General features: G+C 44.2%; 1 protein-coding gene across 1 annotated transcript in view; it reads left to right on the top strand.

Annotated features, from left to right (window-relative positions):
• The window catches only part of LOC124596211 (retinaldehyde-binding protein 1), a 119,469-nt gene that overhangs the window by 43,873 nt on the left and 55,982 nt on the right, over positions 1-19,614 (top strand). Inside the window, exon 4 of the mRNA XM_047135266.1 lies at positions 12,768-12,924. Coding sequence (XP_046991222.1) covers positions 12,768-12,924 — 157 coding nt within the window. The remainder of the gene's footprint in view (positions 1-12,767; positions 12,925-19,614) is intronic.

Raw genomic sequence — 19,614 nt, 5'->3', positions numbered from 1 at the left:
ATTAAAAAAGGAAATAAGTTGATCCATAAACGCCACCATTTGTAGTGAGAAAAATTTCGTATTATAACGCGAGATAAAATCGATATCTCTCATACGAACAGGAATTTACAGAAGTGAGTCGAGTAACGGACACTGTAGATCATGGACGAATGGGCCGACCGTTGTGGCCGAGCGGTTCTAGGAGCTTCAGTCCGGAACCGCGCTGCTGCTACGGTCGCAGGTTCGAATCCTGCCTCGGGCATGGATGTGTGTGATGTCCTTAGGTTAGTTCGGTTTAAGTAAGTCTAGGGGACTGATGACCTCAGATGTTAAGTCCCATAGTGCTCAGAGCCATTTTTGAACTGACGAATGACCTTTCAGGGACGTTGTTCGAAATCCGCCCGTTGGATTTCTTTGTAATAAGCGGTATCTGTGTGAAGAGATTTAGCGATAAACGTCAGAGAGCTATGCTGCTCACTGGGCGATAATAACTGACAGCAGGTAATCTGAGAAGCCGAACATTATAGCTAGTGTTATTTGGCGGCGATAAGGCCATCTGATAGTGTCCACAGCTGGCGGTTCTGGGAGTACGCGTGCCACAAGGAAGGGGGGGGGGGCGTTCCCCCAAGGCCACGGCGGGTGCTGTATCAGCTGCGAAACGACGTGCGCACGTGACATGCACATACCGGGCGACCATTGCTACACCTCATGCAACGTGGGCGGTGCGGACACTGAAACAACAACTTGAGCTGGGGTTTCACGATGACTTGACTCTAGAATAGCTCCGATAAAGGGTTCCGGCGACAATTGTGTGAGACATAGCACGTGTTAGTATTTCCTGAAATATTGGCACACTGGCTCTTTGTACGCATTAGTGACATGTAATCCTGGACCTTGCTACGTGACGCCTAACATCCATGCTCCCCATTATGACACTGTCACGTTACATGTCATTTCGTTCTGACGTAGAAGATACCAGACAGGAAATTAATTATCCCACACGAGACATATTGCTGATATCGCGGCCTCTAGTCTTTATAATAGGCTCACAAACGAAACATACGAATTTCCCATCAGTGATTTGGTTCATATTTACAACTAGAACCGCAACATACGTAAAAAGGCAGACGCAACTCTCGCCCGTTTTCGAGAAAACCGAGTTCGAAAATTTTAGGCGTGCTTATAAACTTTGTATGCTCGCTTGTAAAAGAGTCTGCAACTGAGCGAGTAAGCGCTTAGTTTCATAATCTCAAGGTCTCTGGATCGAATCTCGCTGCCTGTACTTTTTTCATTCCCACGTAGTTCTAACAAAATATTTATTATGACTGTTCAAATTATCAGTATGTAGTGAATCATTTATTATTGTCATAATCTTTATCCTGAAAAAGGAGAAAATCAGTATTTTCGTAAGTAGTTTGGAAATAAAAATGAGTACAACAGGACTTCCAATCAAACCAGTACAGTATTTTACTTACATTACTGTATCTACGTTTGTGAAAAGTAAAATTCGTAACCCATTGAGCACTGCATGAATGAGGATGACAATGATCGTGGGAACTTCGAAAACAATAATTGTTGCTACACAGCACATATAACGAACGCCGAATTTTTGCGTGTGCATGTTTTTTTCTTCAATGTGTCTATCGCAAAACAAATTTGGTTTTCAATCTCCGTTATCACACAGTTTCCGTGGTACAACCCGCATATCTGCTGGTATAATTACTTGGGAACGAAAAAAAAAAAAAATAATAACGGCAGCGAGATTCGACCGAAACCTCGCAGTGATAAAACTAAGCGTTTCCGCGCTCGGCTGCGGAACCCTCGAATACTAACAACCATAAAAATATATGAGCACGTCTTAAATTTTCGAACTCGACTTTCTCGAAAACGGTGCAGAGTTGCGTCTTCCTGGTTACATTTCGCACTCCGGCAAGAACAGCGACACAACTCAAAAATGCAATACTTAAAAATCGACTTAATGAATTCTATAAAACTTATATTGAAATAGTATGAGCGTCCTTTAAATGTTAAGTAAGTAATTTTGCCAGTAAATTCCATTATATTCTATACAAGAGTAATATGGACATGACAATCTGTTCGCTTCGAATATGAGCTGTTATTAGGTAATTATTTATTAATTCTTTGAATTGTGTCACTTTTCTTGATCCCCTTAAACCTTTATTTTGTTATGAACTCTCATCTAATACTTTTCCACCCCAGATAGTAAATATTTTTTACTTACTGTAATATTATACGGCATTCGAATCTTCATCAGGCCAAGTAAGTACTGAAATTAAAGTAAAAAATTAAAAACAATTTGAAACTGGGTATTAGGAAAACGCAAAGTACAAAATTGTTATTTACAGAAATCAGCATAATTTAATAAGGAACATCAATTAGTTACACTTTAAGGAACACAATTTCCAAAACACAGAATAATTTCTTATTCTACGTTTTTGAAAATAGTGTTCCTTAGAGTGTAACTAATTGATGTTCCTTATACAGGGCTTATGTGGAGTGTTCAGAAATTCCCGTTACAAACTTCTAGGACTTGTAGAGAGGCCGGCCGTTGTGGCCGAGCGGTTCTAGGCCCTTCAGTCTGGAACCGCGCGACCGCTACGGTCGCAGGTTCGAATCCTGCCTCGGGCATGGATGTGTGTCATGTCCTTAGGTTAATTAGGTTTAAGTAGTTCTAAGCTCTAGAGGATTGATGAACTCAGATGTTAAGTCCCATAGTGCTCAGAACCATTTGAACCATTTTTGTAGATAGGAATGAGTACGCCATTTTTGAATAAGTTCCCATGTTTGGAAATGTACAGTTTTTCCTTTTTCGATGGTTTTAATTCAGATGTTTAACTCACCCACTTGTGCTTGAGGAACTGAATTAGGCATGGCGCAGCACAATTAATAGGTAACAATTCGAAAGGAAACATAACAAAACATCCATTTATCACTTATGCGCATTTCTTTGTATGAAAACTTATTTACGTGTTTGCATTATTCCAAAACAAAAAAGAGCCGAGCCCACTGTGCATGCAGAGCAGTACTGATGCATCACAACGGCCCTCGATGTGGCGACCACCATTGTTTTTACAGACATTGTACCTACGAAGCATGTTCTGATACACGCTATCGTGGCCACCTGGTGTCTCTTCAGTTTCTAGTGCAGCGGCCAGAACTCGTGCCAGCAGATCCTTTCTCTGCCTCTACAGAAGTCTCGTAAATTAAACTTTGCTTACGACCCCAGAAGAAGTAGTCAGCGTCACTGCCTCTACTCTATTACAAACTAAAACAGGCAACTCTGAGACTTTTCTCTTTCCATCATCAAATGTGGACGCGTCACACATCAGAAATGAAACCGTCGTAGAACGGAAATGGTACGTTTTCGGACGTGGGTTCCTATTCAAAATACATCCCCTGTACAAGTCCTAGAAGTTTGTAACAGGAGTTTCCGAACACACTGTATAATGTGGGAATACTTTTCGCCGAGAAAACGGATTCAAACTTTCTTTATAGCAGACTTTCCATTTTTTCTTGTACGCTGCAACGCGCGAAATTTCATAATACTCGTATTTACAACAGCTGTAATCGTCAAAACGTGGCTGAAGGACATGGTAATGTAAGATACAGACACTGTATAAATACAGACGTTGTAATAATCGATTACACTAAAAATTACGTTCAACTTACCTTATGCATGAAAACTTTCACAACTCAAAATGTAGCACTGTTCTCGATAACTCGTGCACACCCGCCTATAGCAACACTGAAGTGACGTTTTTCTTGCAGTGGCGAATCACGAAGTAGCCTACAAAAAAACTGACGCAACTGCCTTGTACTCGTAGTAGATAAATTGCGAGATAGAGATGTGGCGTTCTACGTGCACGATGGGGCACTTCACAAGAATTTTTCAGTGACAAATACCAAAAAAAGGCGTTTTTTGACTTGTGTCACTTTTGTTGCCCGGGTGCGATGTGTTGAAATCCTAGTCGCGTCCTACACATCTTGTCAATGTGAATAAAATCTTCGAGGGGAAGTTCGTAAGGTCCTCTTGTCAGTTTCAAAGCCATGTCCGGTCATCCATATTTAGATTTTTCCATTGTTCACTAAACCGGTTAAGCAAATGCAGCGATGGTTCGTTCGAAAGGGCACGGCCGATATTCTTCCCCATCGTTTCCTAATCCGAGCTTGGGCTCCGCCTCTAATGGCGTCGTTGGACCCTGATCGTCCTTCCTTTCTTTTTCAACTCGGCATGGAAGAAAGCCTGTAAATTTCTTCTGATACTCCACGTCCAGTTGAAGGCACTCATTGATGATCCCGTAGAGTAATCGTGTTGAGGGGATATTGACTGCTACGGCTGACCCGCTGTTCCAAATAATCCCAGATATTTTCTGTGGTATTAAGATCACGCGATTTGGTGGGCAAGCCGAATTGCTACAGGGAGCGTGCGTGTTGGGCAAAACAGCAAAGTGTGCGTGCAGCTCTGTAAACGCGGCTGTTATGAGGGCAGCACTTGGTCACCGAGAATGTCTAAACAGTTTCCTGGTTCACATTCACGCTATTCGGAATTAGTGGGCCGGAGTCATTGTACGAAGAACAGCACCAAAACATCAAAAAATCGCTTCCGGTCCCAACTTAAGTCTCCACAGACAACGGATTAAACGCCTCCTTTGGTCATCGATGAATCTGCCGATTCAGATCATTTGGAAAAGGATAAACATGCGACTTATCGGCCTACACCGTTACAGACCAGTTTCCGCGTTGCTTCGCCCACTGAAAACGTGCATATTTACACTAAGGTGACAAAAGTCATGGGATAGCTAAAAATGGTTCAAATGGCTCTGAGCACTATGGGACTTAAACATCTGAGGTCCTCAGTCCCCTAGACTCAGAACTACTTAAACCTAACTAACCTAAGACCATTACACACATCCACGCCCCAGGCAGTATTCGAACCTGCGGCCGTAGCAGCACCGCGATTCCGGACTGAAACAAAAAGGAGACTGTATCTACCATTTAGGAACAGCTCTGATGTTAGCATTGTAATGAATTACAAAGGATACAGCAAATTATTGAATCAAGTAATCCAGAAATCTAAGCAACTATGTTATGAGAAAAGGAAAATACCATCAGGCAACAAAATAAAAACTGTATGGCATATAATGAAGACAGAGACAGGTGAGACCAAAAAGGAAGAGGAACAGATATCTCTAAAAATAAATGAGACATTGGTAACAAGTGCATGTAGTGTTGCAAACCTCTTAAACTAGTACTTTGTTTCTGTTCTGACAGTTTGGGATTATCAGGTTCAGTAAACAGTACAATGAAATATTGGAGACCAGTCTTTACAAATAACTTCAGTAAAATGGAAATGACGCTCAAGTCTCCTAAAGAAGTAACATCCATCATGAAATCGTTAAAATCAAAATACTGTAGTGGTTACCATGATAACGTATCAACGAAGTTAATCAAAGAGTCCCCACGTGAGTTGAGTTCTATCTTAAGTTATTTGTGTAATCAATCTCTTTATCAGTGGAACATTTCCAGACTGGCTTAAATATGCTGAAGTTAAGCTCAAAAAATGGCTCTGAGCACTGTGGGACTTAACTGCTGAGTTCATCAGTCCCCTAGAACTTAGAACTACTTAAACCTAACTAACCTAAGGACATCACACACATCCATGCCCGAGGCAGGATTCGAACCTGCGACCGTAGCGGGCGCGCGGTTCCAGACTGTAGCGTCTAGAACCGCTCGGCCACTTCGGTGGGCTGAAGTTAAGCCTCTTACAAGAAGGGGATAACGAGATACCGTCGAACTATCGACAAATTCCACTTTTGTCTGATTTTCAAAAATATTTGAAAACAATATATTGTCCAAGTCACAGCTTGAGTCCGTTAAGGGTTCCAATACAGAAAAGGGTGTTTGCACATACAGTGAAAATGAACTTAACTCATTAGATAACAAATTAGAGGCTAATGGCATTTTCTGTGGCCCGCCATAAACGTTTAACTGTGTAAATCACACATTCTCTTGAGTAAATTAGAATATTGTGGTGTCACCAGCAGTGCCGCGAAGTGATTCGTGTCGTATCTAACTAACAGCAAATAAAGGGTGTCCTTGCGAAATATCTGTGGAGTAAGCAATCTGTCTTCATCTGACTGGGAATTAATTACATGTTTTGTTCCTCAAAGTTCCATCTTGGGCCTGTTGTTTTTTCTTGTGTACATTAATGATTTTTCATCTTTTACATTGCCAGATACCAAGTTTGTTTTGTTTGCATATGATACAAACATTGCAATAAATAGCAAGTCAAGTACAGATTTATAAACGGCAGCTAATCAAATTTTCACTGACATTGATAAATGGTTTAAAGCTAATTAACTGTCACTGTCATTAAACGTTGAAAAGACCCAGTATATGCAGTTCAGACACTGTAAGAGATTTGCTTCCAGCATGTGTACAACACATGAAGATATGCAGATGGAAGAGGTTGACAATATTAAATTTCTGGGATTTCAAATCGTTAATAAATTCAATTGGGAAAGGCATACCACAGAATTACTGAAGCGCCTAAACAAGTCTGTATTTGCAACGCGAATGATGGCAGGCGCAGGAGATATAAGAAAAACCTTACATACTTTGCTTATTTTCCTTCTGTCACGTCATTGGTATCATATTCTGGGATAACTCGCCAAACCGAACAAAAGTTTTTAGAGTGCAAAAGCGTGTAATAAGTTTCATTTGTGGTGTAAATTCAAGATCATCATGTAGAAACCTGTTCAAGGAATTGGGTATTCTAATCGCTGCTTCTGAATTTATTTTTAGTCCTTAAGTAAATTTTTTGCAAATAATGTGTGTGTATTTCCTTTCAATAGCTCGAAACATAATATCAATACTAGGAATAAGAACATTCTACATAAAGACTTAAAATCACTCAACTTGGTCCAAAAAGGGTTGTACTATTCAGAAACACACATGTTCAATAAACTGCTAAGAACTATTAAAAATTTGGTTCCAGATAAAGCACGGTTCAAACAGAGTTTGAAAGACATTTTGGTAGTCAATCCTTCTATCTATAGATGAATATCTTAACGAGGACTGTCAGACCAGCTTAAGTAAAAATGTCAGATTTTAGTTTTGACTGCTCTTGGTCACAGCAGTCAAGATTAGCTATTTTGTGTATGATAAATTTATTAAAGCTCCATAACTATGTGTCATTCTGACAGTGTATTAATTCCGTAAATACGTATTAGCAGTTCCAGCTTACTGTAATGAATTCACGTATTTGGACAGTCTCCTAACAAATGATCGGGGAAGTGAGTACCATATTCAGATGTTCTATGTTTTTTATATTACACTTTCTGACATGTTCCACACCCGCGAGAATAATCTCATTTTTGGGTCTGTGGAACGAAAACTTAATCTAATCTGTGCAACCATATGTAAAAACTATTAAATGGACAGCAGTATTAAAACAGTAATAAAATGTAAATAAAATAACAAGTTAGAGGTAGTAATCTAACTTTAAACAGACGTGAGGGCATTGACGTATTTTGAATTTTATTGTACCATTTTTTTATCTTTTATTTTTTTTGCTGGAAATGTGCTAGGACGAGTGATGGGGGTGGTGGCAAAGGGGGGGGGTGAGGCGGTTGAAGGAGGGTGGAGAGGGATAGGCGGAAGGGCGTGTACTTAGGGGGGGGGGAGAGAGGTGGAGGTGAGGGGGAAGGTGAAAAGGGATGGACGATGGGTAGGTACTAACAAAACATCATAGTTACATCAACGCCAATTGCGAGTAGATGCTCATTCTGAGTGCATTTATGGTACACATTTATTATGATAATGTAGGTACAAAGAGTAGCTAAAGTTTCTGATAAAATCTATTAATCTAAATGTCGAACACTGTACCTCAAGAGAACAGTTTGTTACTTAGTGCATGAAGTGATGCTTACATGGTCAGTCGTAGTTGAAAATTATTCAGTATCCCGCGGCAAACGCCTGCGTCAAAGTTAAGTAAATCTTTTACTCATTCATGCAATAAAGTGAACTAACATTTAGTGTTCTAGTTTGACGAGTCTTCTCCTAAAGCAATCCAGGAACCCACAGTTATGGCTAGACGAAAGTAGTTTCGTCTGGTCACAACACGTAATCTCGGAAAACATGGGTTTAAATCAGCTCTGGTTCGTCTATATTGCTTCTCTCGTTATCTTGACGACACTTTTATTATTTGGCCACATGATATCTACCACTGATGCTTTGCAAAACAAGTTAGGAAGAAGTCTAGTGGAGGGTAGTCACGTGACCTTGTCAGCCAGTGAGTCGGACCATCACGTGGAGTCCACCTATCTTGAAACGTTTCATCCAGAAATTGATGAAAGTTGAGGGTTAAGTGAGGTAGCTCCCTCTTGCTGGAATATGACACCGGGTTGCAGGTGCTCTAATTGTCACACAGAAAACTCTTGTAACATATACAGGGTGTTACAAAAAGGTACGGCCAAACTTTCAGGAAACATTCCTCATACACAAAGAAAGAAAATATGTTATGTGGGCATGTGTCCGGAAACGCTTACTTTCCATGTTAGAGCTCATTTTATTACTTCTCTTCAAATCACATTGATCATGGAATGGAAACACACAGCAACAGAAACGTACCAGCGTGACTTCAAACACTTTGTTACAGGAAATGTTCAAAATGTCCTCCGTTAGCGAGGATAAATGCATCCACCGTCCGTCGCATGGGATCCCTGACGCGTTGATGCAGCCCTGGAGAATGGCATATTGTATCAGAGCCGTCCACAATACGAGAACGAAGAGTCTCTACGTTTGGTACCGGGGTTGCGTAGACAAGAGCTTTCAAATGCCACCATAAATGAAAGTCAAGAGGGTTGAGGTCAGGAGAGCGTGGAGGCCATGGAATTGGTCCGCCTCTACCAATCCATCGGTCACCGAATCTGTTGCTGAGAAGCGTACGAACACTTCGACTGAAATGTGCAGGAGCTCCATCGTGCATGAACCACATGTTGCGTCGTACTTGTAAAAGCACATGTTCTAGCAGCACAGGTAGAGTATCCCGTATAAAAACATGATAACGTTCTCCGTTGAGCGTAGGGTGAAGAACATGGGGCCCAATCAAGACATCATCAACAATGCCTGCCCAAACGTTCACAGAAAGTCTGTGTTGATGACGTGATTGCACAATTGCGTGAGGATTCTCGTCAGCCCACACATGTTGATTGTGAAAATTTACAATTTGATCAAGTTGGAATGAAGCCTCATCCGTAAAGAGAACATTTGCACTGAAATGAGGATTGACACATTGTTGGATGAACCATTCGCAGAAGTGTACCCGTGGAGGCCAATCAGCTGCTGATAGTGCCTGCACACGCTGTACATGGTACGGAAACAACTGGTTCTCCCGTAGCATTCTCCATACAGTAACGTGGTCAACGTTACCTTGTACAGCAGCAACTTCTCTGACGCTGACATTAGGGTTATCGTCAACTGCACGAAGAATTGGCTCGTCCATTGCAGGTGTCCTCGTCGTTCTAGGTCTTCCCCAGTCGCGAGTCATAGGCTGGAATGTTCCGTGCTCCCTAAGACTCCGATCAATTGCTTCGAACGTCTTCCTGTCGGGACACCTTCGTTCTGGAAATCTGTCTCGATACAAACGTACCGCGCCACGGCTATTGCCCCGTGCTAATCCATACATCAAATGGGCATCTAACAACTCCGCATTTGTAAACATTGCACTGGCTGCAAAACCACGTTCGTGATGAACACTAACCTGTTGATGCTACGTACTGATGTGCTTGATGCTAGTACTGTAGAGCAATGAGTCGCATATCAACACAAGCACCGAAGTCAACATTACCTTCCTTGAAATGGGCCAACAGGCGGTGAATCGAGGAAGTACAGTACATACCGACGAAACTAAAATGAGCTCTAACATGGAAATTGAGCGTTTCCGGACACATGTCCACATAACATCTTTTCTTTATTTGTGTGTAGGGAATGTTTCCTGAAAGTTTGGCCGTACCTTTTTGTAAAACCCTGTATAGGTAAACATCGCTGTTGAAGGTAAACTTGCTGAAAAGGACTGAACCAGTGATTGCAATTCTGCATAAGCCCTCGTCACACATAGATCCTGGGGCTGTCTTCTTTTCCAGTGTTTCGTGTAACATGATGATACGAATGTTATGACGGTTCAATTAGCCGTGTACATGCAAAGAATAAAATTTTTCAAAAAAAAAAAAATGGTTCAAATGGCTCTGAGCACTATGGGACTTAACATCTGTGGTCATCAGTCCCCTCGAACTTAGAACTACTTTAAACCTAACTAACCTAAGGACATCACACACATCCATGCCCGAGGGTGGATTCGAACCTGCGACCGTAGCAGTCGCGCCGTTCCGGACTGAGCGCCTAGAACCGCGAGACCACCGCGGCCGGCTAAAATTTTTCAAACATGACTGTCTGCACCCAATGGGAACAGCTCCCACTCAAGTTGTCATCGGCTTTATGCCTGGAGCAGCTGTCCGTCATAGGAATACAAATGTGATTCCTTGTGCAAGACTTTGTGCAGTACTGCTCGTGGTTTTTCCAGATCTCTGACCGCCGTGCACGCTGATTTTATCGGAGTCCTTGCAAACGCCTCCCGTGCCTTCTCCACATTGGCGTCTGTAACAGGGAGGCGACTCGACCATGTTTATTAAGAACGCTACCTGTTTTCGAGGAGCCCACGAGAAATACGGGTGCCGCAACGAACTTGTGACATCACAGTAGTTGTCTTGCCGACGTACATCGCGAACGCTCGGCTACGACCGGGAAATCAGAATGTGAATGAAAAGGTGCCCTCAGAACTCCTTAACTTTGTCATGCATTATCGAGAGTATGACTCTGTGAAATGGTAGCCGTCGGGGCGGTCGCTGCAGCTCGTAAGACCTGTAGTGTCATGTGCTGTGACGCACACTGCAGGGCCCTTATATCACCTTGGCCCCATGCTTTCATAAGTGACATATTGCAAGCCCGAATAACTGGTGTAAACGTTGGTTCTCTTCTGTACTTCGTCCGAAAGTTTCATTCCACTTGGGTATGGGACTTCGTCTCTTTGAATCAGGCTATACACTGAGCTTTTTTCTATGTGATCAAATTTGTCGTCAGGTCTGTGGAACCTGGAAAATACACTACTGGCCATTAAAATTGCTACACCAAGAAGAAATGCAGATGATAAACGGGTATTCATTGGACAAATATATTACACTAGAACTGTCATGTGATTACATTTTCACGCAATATGGGCGCACAGATCCTGAGAAATCAGTACCCTGAACAATCACCTTTGGCCGTAATAACGACCTTCATACACCTGGGCATTGAGTCAAACAGAGCTTGGATGGCGTGTACAGGTACAGCTGCCCATGCAGCTTCAACACGATACCACAGTTCATCAAGAGTAGTGACTGGCGTATTGTGACGAGCCAGTTGCTCGGCAACCATTGATAAGACGTTTTCAATTGGTGAGAGATCTGGAGAATGTGCTGGCCAGGGCAGCAGTCGAACATTTTCTGTATCCAGAAAGGCCCGTACAGGACCTGCAACATGCGGTCGTGCATTATTCTGCTGAAATGTAGGGTTTCGCAGGGATCAAATGAAGGGTAGAGCCACGGGTGGTAACACATCTGAACTGTAACGTCCACTGTTCAAAGTGCCGTCAATGTGAACAAGAGGTGACCGAGACGCGTAACCAGTGGCACCCCATACCATGACGCCGAGTGATACGCCACTATGACGATGACGAATACATGCTACCAAGTCCGTTCACCTCGATGTCGCCAACCACGGATGCGACCATCATGATGCTGTAAACAGAACCTGGATTCATCCAAAAAAATGACGTTTTGCCATTCGTGCACCCAGGTTCGTCGTTGAGTAGACCATCGCAAACGCTCCTGTCTGTGTTGCAGCATCAAGGGTAAACGCAGCCACGGTCTACGAGCTGATAGCCCATGCTGCTGCAAACTTCGTCGAACTGTTCGTGCAGGTGGTTGTTGTCATGCAAACGTCCCCATCTGTTGACTCAGGGATCGAGACGCGGCTGCACGATCCGTTACAGCCATGCGGAGAAGATGCCTGTCATCTCGACCGCTAGTGATACGAGGCCGTTGGGATCCAGCACGGCGTTCCGTATTACCCTCCTGAAAGCACCGATTCCATATTCTGCTAACAGTCATTGGATCTCGACCAACGCGAGCAGCAATGTCGCGATATGATAAACCGCAATCGCGATAGGCTACAATCCGAGCGTTATCAAAGTCGTAAACGTGATGGTACGCATTTCTCCTCCGTACACGAGGCATCACAACAACGTTTCACCAGGCAACGCCGGTGAACTGCTGTTTGTGTATGAGACATCGGTTGGAAACTTTCCTCGTATATGTGTCGCCACCGGCGCCAACCTTGTGTGAATGCTCTGAAAAGCTGATAATTTGCATATCACAGCATCTTCTTCCTGTCGGTTAAATTTCGCGTCTGTAGCACGTCATCTTCGTGGTGTAGCAATCTAAATGACCAGTAGTGTAATAATAAAGAAAAGAAAACTTAATGAGTTATCACTTGGTGTAAACCAGTCGTTATTATCTAGTGTAAATTTAAAGTAATTAAAGTCTAAAGTTGTACAGATAGTATTTGGACACACTGTGTTATTTGCGTGCTTTCTGCTACGCAACTGCTACACAACCATTCTATCAAACCGGCGCAAGCTTTGACGGCGTGCCTTGTGCTGTGGACAGATGAAGCGGGCGGCGGTGTTCAAAGACAAGCACAGCGACCTGCTGCGGAACCTGCTGCCCACGGACGAGCAGGACGCCTTCGTCAACCACACCGTGGTCAACGTGTTGGCCGACCGCGACCACAAGGACCGCCGCGTGCTCATCGTCAACTGCGGAGGTCAGTCCGCGCTGCTCCGCTACCTTGCAAGAGATGTGTGTGTGCGTGTGTGTGTGTGTGTTTGAACTACTCCCGTGAGCAGTGACAGTAAAGCCTTGAATTAGTAATCCATGCAGCAAGTATCAACCTTTATAACCACAAGAGCGGCGCGTTTCGTCACTGGGTTATTTGGTAACCGTGATAGCGTTACGGAGATGTTTAATAAACTCAAGTGGCAGACTCTGCAAGAGAGGCGCTCTGCATCGCGGTGTAGCTTGCTCGCCAGGTTTCGAGAGGGTGCGTTTCTGGATGAGGTATCGAATATATTGCTTCCCCCTACTTATACTTCCCGAGGAGATCACGAATGTAAAATTAGAGAGATTAGAGCGCGCACGGAGGCTTTCCGGCAGTCGTTCTTCCCGCGAACCATACGCGACTGGAACAGGAAAGGGAGGTAATGACAGTGGCACGTAAAGTGCCCTCCGCCACACACCGTTGGGTGGCTTGCGGAGTATCAATGTAGATGTAGATGTAGAAACTATTGGAAACACAATTTCCACCAAGCCTCTCGCTATCACCTATGCCACAATATACAGCGTGGTCCATTGATAGTGACCGGGCCAAATATCGCACGAAATAAGCATCAAACGAAAAAACTACAAAGAACGAAACTCGTCTAGCTTGAAGGGGGCACCCAGATGGCGCTATGGTTGGCATAGGTCAAACGGATATCAACTGCGTTTTTTAAAAAATAGGAACCCCCATTTTTATTACATATTCGTGTAGTACGTAAAGAAATATGAATGTTTTAGCATTAAAATTGCCACACCAAGAAGAAATGCAGATGATAAACGGGTATTCATTGGACAAATATATTATATTAGAAGTGACATGTGACTACATTTTCACGCAACTTGGATGCATAGATCCTGAGAAATCAGTACCCCGAACAACCACCTCTGGCCGTAAAAACGGCCTTCATACGCCTGGGCATTGAGTCAAACAGAGCTTGGATGGCGAGTACAGGTACAGCTGCCCATGCAGCTTCATCACAATACCACAGTTCATCAAGAGTAGTGACTGGCGTATTGTGACGAGACAGTTGCTGGGCCACCATTGACCACACGTTTTCAATTGGTGAGAGATCTGGAGAATGTGCAGGCCAGGGCAACAGTCGAACATTCTCTGTATCCAGAAAGGCCCGTACAGGACCTGCAACATGCGGTCGTGCATTTCCTGCTGAAATGTACGGTTTCGCAGGGATCGAATGAAGGGTAGAGCCACGGATCGTAACACATCTGAAATGTAACGTCTACTGTTCAAAGTGCCGTCAATGCGAACAAGAGGTGACCGAGACGTGTAACCAATGGCACCCCATACCATCAAGCCGGGTGATACACCACTATGGCGATGACGAATACACGCTTCCAATGTGGATTGACCGCGATGTCGCCTACCACGGATGCGACCATCATGATGCTGTAAACAGAACCTGGATTCATCCGAAAAAAAGACGTTTTGCCATTCGTTCCCAGGTTCTTCATTGAGTACACCATCGCAGGAGTTCCTGTCTGTGATGCAGCGTCGAGGGTAACCGCAGCCATGGTCTCCGAGCTGAAAGTCCATGCTGCTGCAAATTTCGTCGAACTGTTCGTGCAGATGATTGTTGTCTTGCAAACGTCCCCATCTGTTGACTCAGGGATCGAGACGTGGCTGCGCGATCCGTTACAGCCATGCGGATAAGATGCCTGTCATCTCGACTACTAGTGATACGAGGCCGTTGGGATCCAGCACGGTGTTCTGTATTACTCTCCTGAACCCACCGATTCCATATTCTGCTAACAGTAATTGGATCTCGACCAACGCGAGCAGCAATGTCGCGATACGATAAACCGCAATCGCGATAGGCTACAATCCGACCTTTATCAAAGTCGGAACGTGTTGGTACGCATTTCTCCTCCTTACACGAGGCATCACAACAACGTTTCACCAGGCAACGCCGGTGAACTGCTGTTTGTGTATGAGAAATCGGTTGGAAACTTTCCTCATGTCAGCACTTTGTAGGTGTCGCCACCGGCGCCACCCTTGTGTGAATGCTCTGAAAAGCTAATCATTTGCTTATCACAGCATCGTCTTCCTGTCGGTTAAATTTCGCGTCTGTAGCACTTCATCCTCGTGGTGTAGCAATTTTAATGGCCAGTAGTGTAGTACGTTTCTGGCCTCTTGACATGGAGAGTTATCCTGCTGGAAGATGGCAAAGCAGTCGGGGAAGGCATCAAGCGTGGAAGTCGAAGTGATGCGCTATAATCTTCACGTAAACCAGGCCATGGTGTCTTCAATTAGTAGCACAGATACCATGAGCGCCCCGGTGAATGTGCCCCGCAACGCAATACTCTCTCTGTCAGCTTGCATCCGTGACATAGTGCATATTTCAGGCAGCCTTTCGTCTGGATAACGGCATATCCGGATACGATCATCGATCTGGTGAAACAAGAAACGTAATTCATGCACCCAGGTCACACTTTTCCATTTGTACAAGGCCCAATCTCCCGGACTCTGTGCCTACTGCAATCGTGACTGAGGATGGCTTTCCGTTATCATGAGATCACGTGAGTGTTGTAGCTACAGAGCCCCGTGTTCAACTATGCGCGTTGACCAGTGTGTTCCGAAACACTTGTGTCTGCGCCAGCATTGTACCTCGTCGTCAGATCTGCCACAGGCAGCCACATATCTTGCTTAACAGAACGGAGAAGTCTTAAATCAATTTTCACGACAGTAGCAAGCGAAGAGCGGACTAGTTTCGCTGTTTCCCATATGGTCGTTCCCAGGAGCTGGACTGAATCAAATGGTTCAAATGGCTCTAAGCACAATGGGACTTAACATCTGAGGTCATCAGTCCCCTGGAACTTAGAACTACTTAAACCTAACTAACCTAAGGACATCACACACATCCATGCCCGAGGCAGGATTCGAACCTGCGACCGTAGCGGTCGCGCGGTTCCAGACTGCAGCGCCTAGAACCGCTCGGTCACAGTGGCCGACTAGATTGACTCAATCTGTCCTCTGTCGTGGACTCTTATGTCAGTGAATTTCTATGTCTGCTGCAAGTATCGTCGCTAGAATGATTCCTCATTCTCGTCCATTCCGCTTACATGCTTTCTTTACCGACTCAATGGCCGCAACGTCGCTAGGGGGCAGTCAGTATCGCTGTGGGCAGTGGACATAAAGTTTTGGTTCATCACTGTACACTCACGTGACAAAAGTTGTGGGATAACTTCTAATATCACGTCCTCGTTCCCTGAGTAGTGGTGCAACTCGACATGGCAACGACTCAAGAAGTTGTTAGAAGTCTCTTACAGAAATATTGAGCCACGCTGCCTCTATAGCCGCCCATAACTGCAAAGTGTTTCCGGTGCGAGATCTTCTGCACAAAGACCTCTCCTTTGCGTTCCACAAATATTCGGTGAGATTCATGTCGGGCGATCTGCGTGGCCAAACCATTGGCTGGCATGTCCAGAATGCTCTTCAAACCCATTACGAACAGTTGTGGCCGGGTGACATGACACACTGTTATCCACAAAAATTTCATCGTTGTTTGGGAACATGAAGTTCCTGAGTGGGTGCAAATGGTATCCAAGTAGCTGAACATTACCATTCCCAATCAAAGGTCACTTCAGTTGACCCAGAGGACCCAATCCATATAGTGACTCTGGACAAGGCGATAATCGTGGTATATGAGCAGTATTTCTATTTACTTTGCCGCTGTCTCCGTCTTTTATTCTTTCTCACATTAAAGATACCTACAATGGTGTAATTGATCTGCAACAATAGCAATTGTCAGAGTACCGCGCAAAGCGCGCATGCAGATACGCGGTTAACAGCACACAGACAAGAGAGCAGTGGCGAAGTACAGTTGATTGATTGTCCAACGGTCAATGTCTTCTGGAGGCAAAAATCTGAACGTGTCATAGCTATAGGAAACTATGCTGAGTGGCATCCAGCATATACAGCGTGTCCCAGGAGGAATAGCCAATATTCAGTCATACGACAGGAACGATGAGTCGAAGCCAAAAAGTCTAATAAATGTTGGCTCTAAAATACGTACTTTAGTAGCTATGAGAACTTCTTCGTCTTCGGTACTTTGAAACAAATCTCTTCTACTGTAACCTCTTTGCTTTCCACATTCTGAGAGGCGGTAGGATGGACTAAAACAAGAAAAAAGGTCCAGTAAATATGGGCTCTAATGTGCATACCTTAAGAACTATGAAAACTGTTCGTCTTTGCTACTCTGAAACACCTCTGTTCTGCTGGACAAGTGTTGCGCGATGACTTTCGCCCCCACAATGCCAATCGTACGAAGACTACTCTTCAGAGATTTTGTTGATAAACGCTGCAACACCCTCTCTACAGCTCAGATCTCTTACCTTGTGATTTTCATATGTTTGGCGACCTGGAGAAGGTCGTGTGGTCTACGAAGTGTAAAGATGTGTTTACAACCGTGCACCTTGCTCTTAGTCACCGTGCGACTGCCCTTGCCTCACGCGTAAGCAGAAGCTTGTGTGGAGGTCGGTCAGATGTAGAATTTTGGAACACTTATTATGTTCGAGTATAACGACTTTTCTGGAGACTAGAAATCTACTCTGTAGGAATCAACATGGGTTTCGAAAAAGACGATCGTGTGAGACCCAGCTCGCGCTATTCGTCCACGAGATTCAGTGGGCCATAGACTCGGGTTCCCAGGTAGACGTCGTGTTTCTTGACTTACATAAGGCGTTTGATACAGTTCCCTACAGTCATTTAATGAACAAAGTAAGAGCATATGGACTTTCAGACCAATTATGTGATTGGATTGAAGAGTTCCTAGATAACAGAACGCAGCATGTCATTCTCAATGGAGAGAAGTCTTCCGAAGTAAGAGTGATTTCAGGTGTGCCGCAGGGGGGTGTCAGTGTCGTAGGACCGTTGCTATTCACAATATATACAGGGCTATTACAAATGATTGAAGCGATTTCATAAATTCACTGTAGCTCCATTCATTGACATATGGTCACGACACACTACAGATACGTAGAAAAACTCATAAAGTTTTGTTTGGCTGAAGCCGCACTTCAGGTTTCTGCCGCCAGAGCGCTCGAGATCGCAGTGAGACAAAATGGCGACAGGAGCCGAGAAAGCGTATGTCGTGCTTGAAACGCACTCACATCAGTCAGTCATAACAGTGCAACGACACTTCAGGACGAAGTTCAACAAAGATCCACCAACTGCTAACTCCATTCGGCGATGGTATGCGCAGTTTAAAGCTTCTGGATGCCTCTGCAATCTCACGGTTTAAAGTTTACGGCCTTTTTCTTCTGCGAAAAAAAAAAAAACGTTACAGGACACGTGTATCTGGACATGCTGGAAAATTGGCTCATGCCACAACTGGAGACCGACAGCGCCGACTTCATCTTTCAACTGGATGGTACTCCACCGCACTTCCATCATGACGTTCGGCATTTCTTAAACAGGAGATTGGAAAACCGATGGATCGGTCGTGGTGGAGATCATGGTCAGCAATTCATGTCATGGCCTCAACGCTCTCCCGACTGAACCCCATGCCATTTCTTTCTGTGGGGTTATGTGAAAGATTCAGTGTTTAAACCTCCTCTACCAAGAAACGTGCCAGAACTGCGAGCTCGCATCAACGATGCTTTCGAACTCATTGATGGGGACATGCTGCGCCGAGTGTGGGAGGAACATGATTATCGGCTTGATGTCTGCCGAATCACTAAAGGGGCACATATCGAACATTTGTGAATGCCTAAAAAAACTTTTTGAGTTTTTGTATGTGTGTGCAAAGCATTGTGAAAATATCTCAAATAATAAAGTTATTGTAGAGCTGTGAAATCGCTTCAATCATTTGTAATAACCCTGTATAAATGACCTTGTAGATAACATCGGAAGTTCACTGAGGCTTTTTGCAGATGATGCTGTAGTATATCGAGAGTCTGTAACAATGGAAAATTGTACTAAATGTAGGAGGATCTGCAGCGAATTGACGCATGGTGCAGGGAATGGCAATTGAATCTCAATGTACAAAAGTGTAATGTGCTGCGAATACATAGAAAGAAAGATTCTTTATCATTTAGCTACAAAGTAGCTGGTCAGCAACTGGAAGCAGTTAATTCCATAAATTATCTGGGAGTAGGCGTTAGGAGTGATTTAAAATGGAATGACCATATAAAATTAATCGTCGTAAAGCAGATGCCAGACTGAGATTCATTGGAAGAATCCTAAGGAAATGCAGTCCGAAAACAAAGGAAGTAGGTTACAGTACACTTGTTCGCCCACTGCTTGAATACTGCTCACCGGTGTGGGATCCGTACCAGATAGGGTTGATAGAAGAGATAGAGAAGGTCCAACGGAGAGCAGCGCGCTTCGTTACAAAAATGGTTCAAATGGCTCTGAGCACTATGGGACTCAACAGCTGTGGTCATCAGTCCCCTAGAACTTAGAACTACTTAAACCTAACTAACCTAAGGACATCACACACACCCATGCCCGAGGCAGGATTCGAACCTGCGGCCGTAGCAGCAGCGCGGCTCCGGACTGGAGCACCTAGAACCGCGCGGCCACTGCGGCCGGCCGCGCTTCGTTACAGGAACATTTAGTAATCGCGAAAGAGTTACGGAGATGATAGGTAAATTCCAGTGGAAGACTCTGCAGGAGAGA

The sequence above is a fragment of the Schistocerca americana genome, chromosome 2 (genome assembly GCF_021461395.2).
Source record: "Schistocerca americana isolate TAMUIC-IGC-003095 chromosome 2, iqSchAmer2.1, whole genome shotgun sequence".
Lineage (NCBI taxonomy): Eukaryota > Metazoa > Arthropoda > Insecta > Orthoptera > Acrididae > Schistocerca > Schistocerca americana.
The sequence above is the reverse complement of the archived record's forward strand: the minus strand, read 5'-3'. Positions and strand labels throughout refer to the sequence as shown.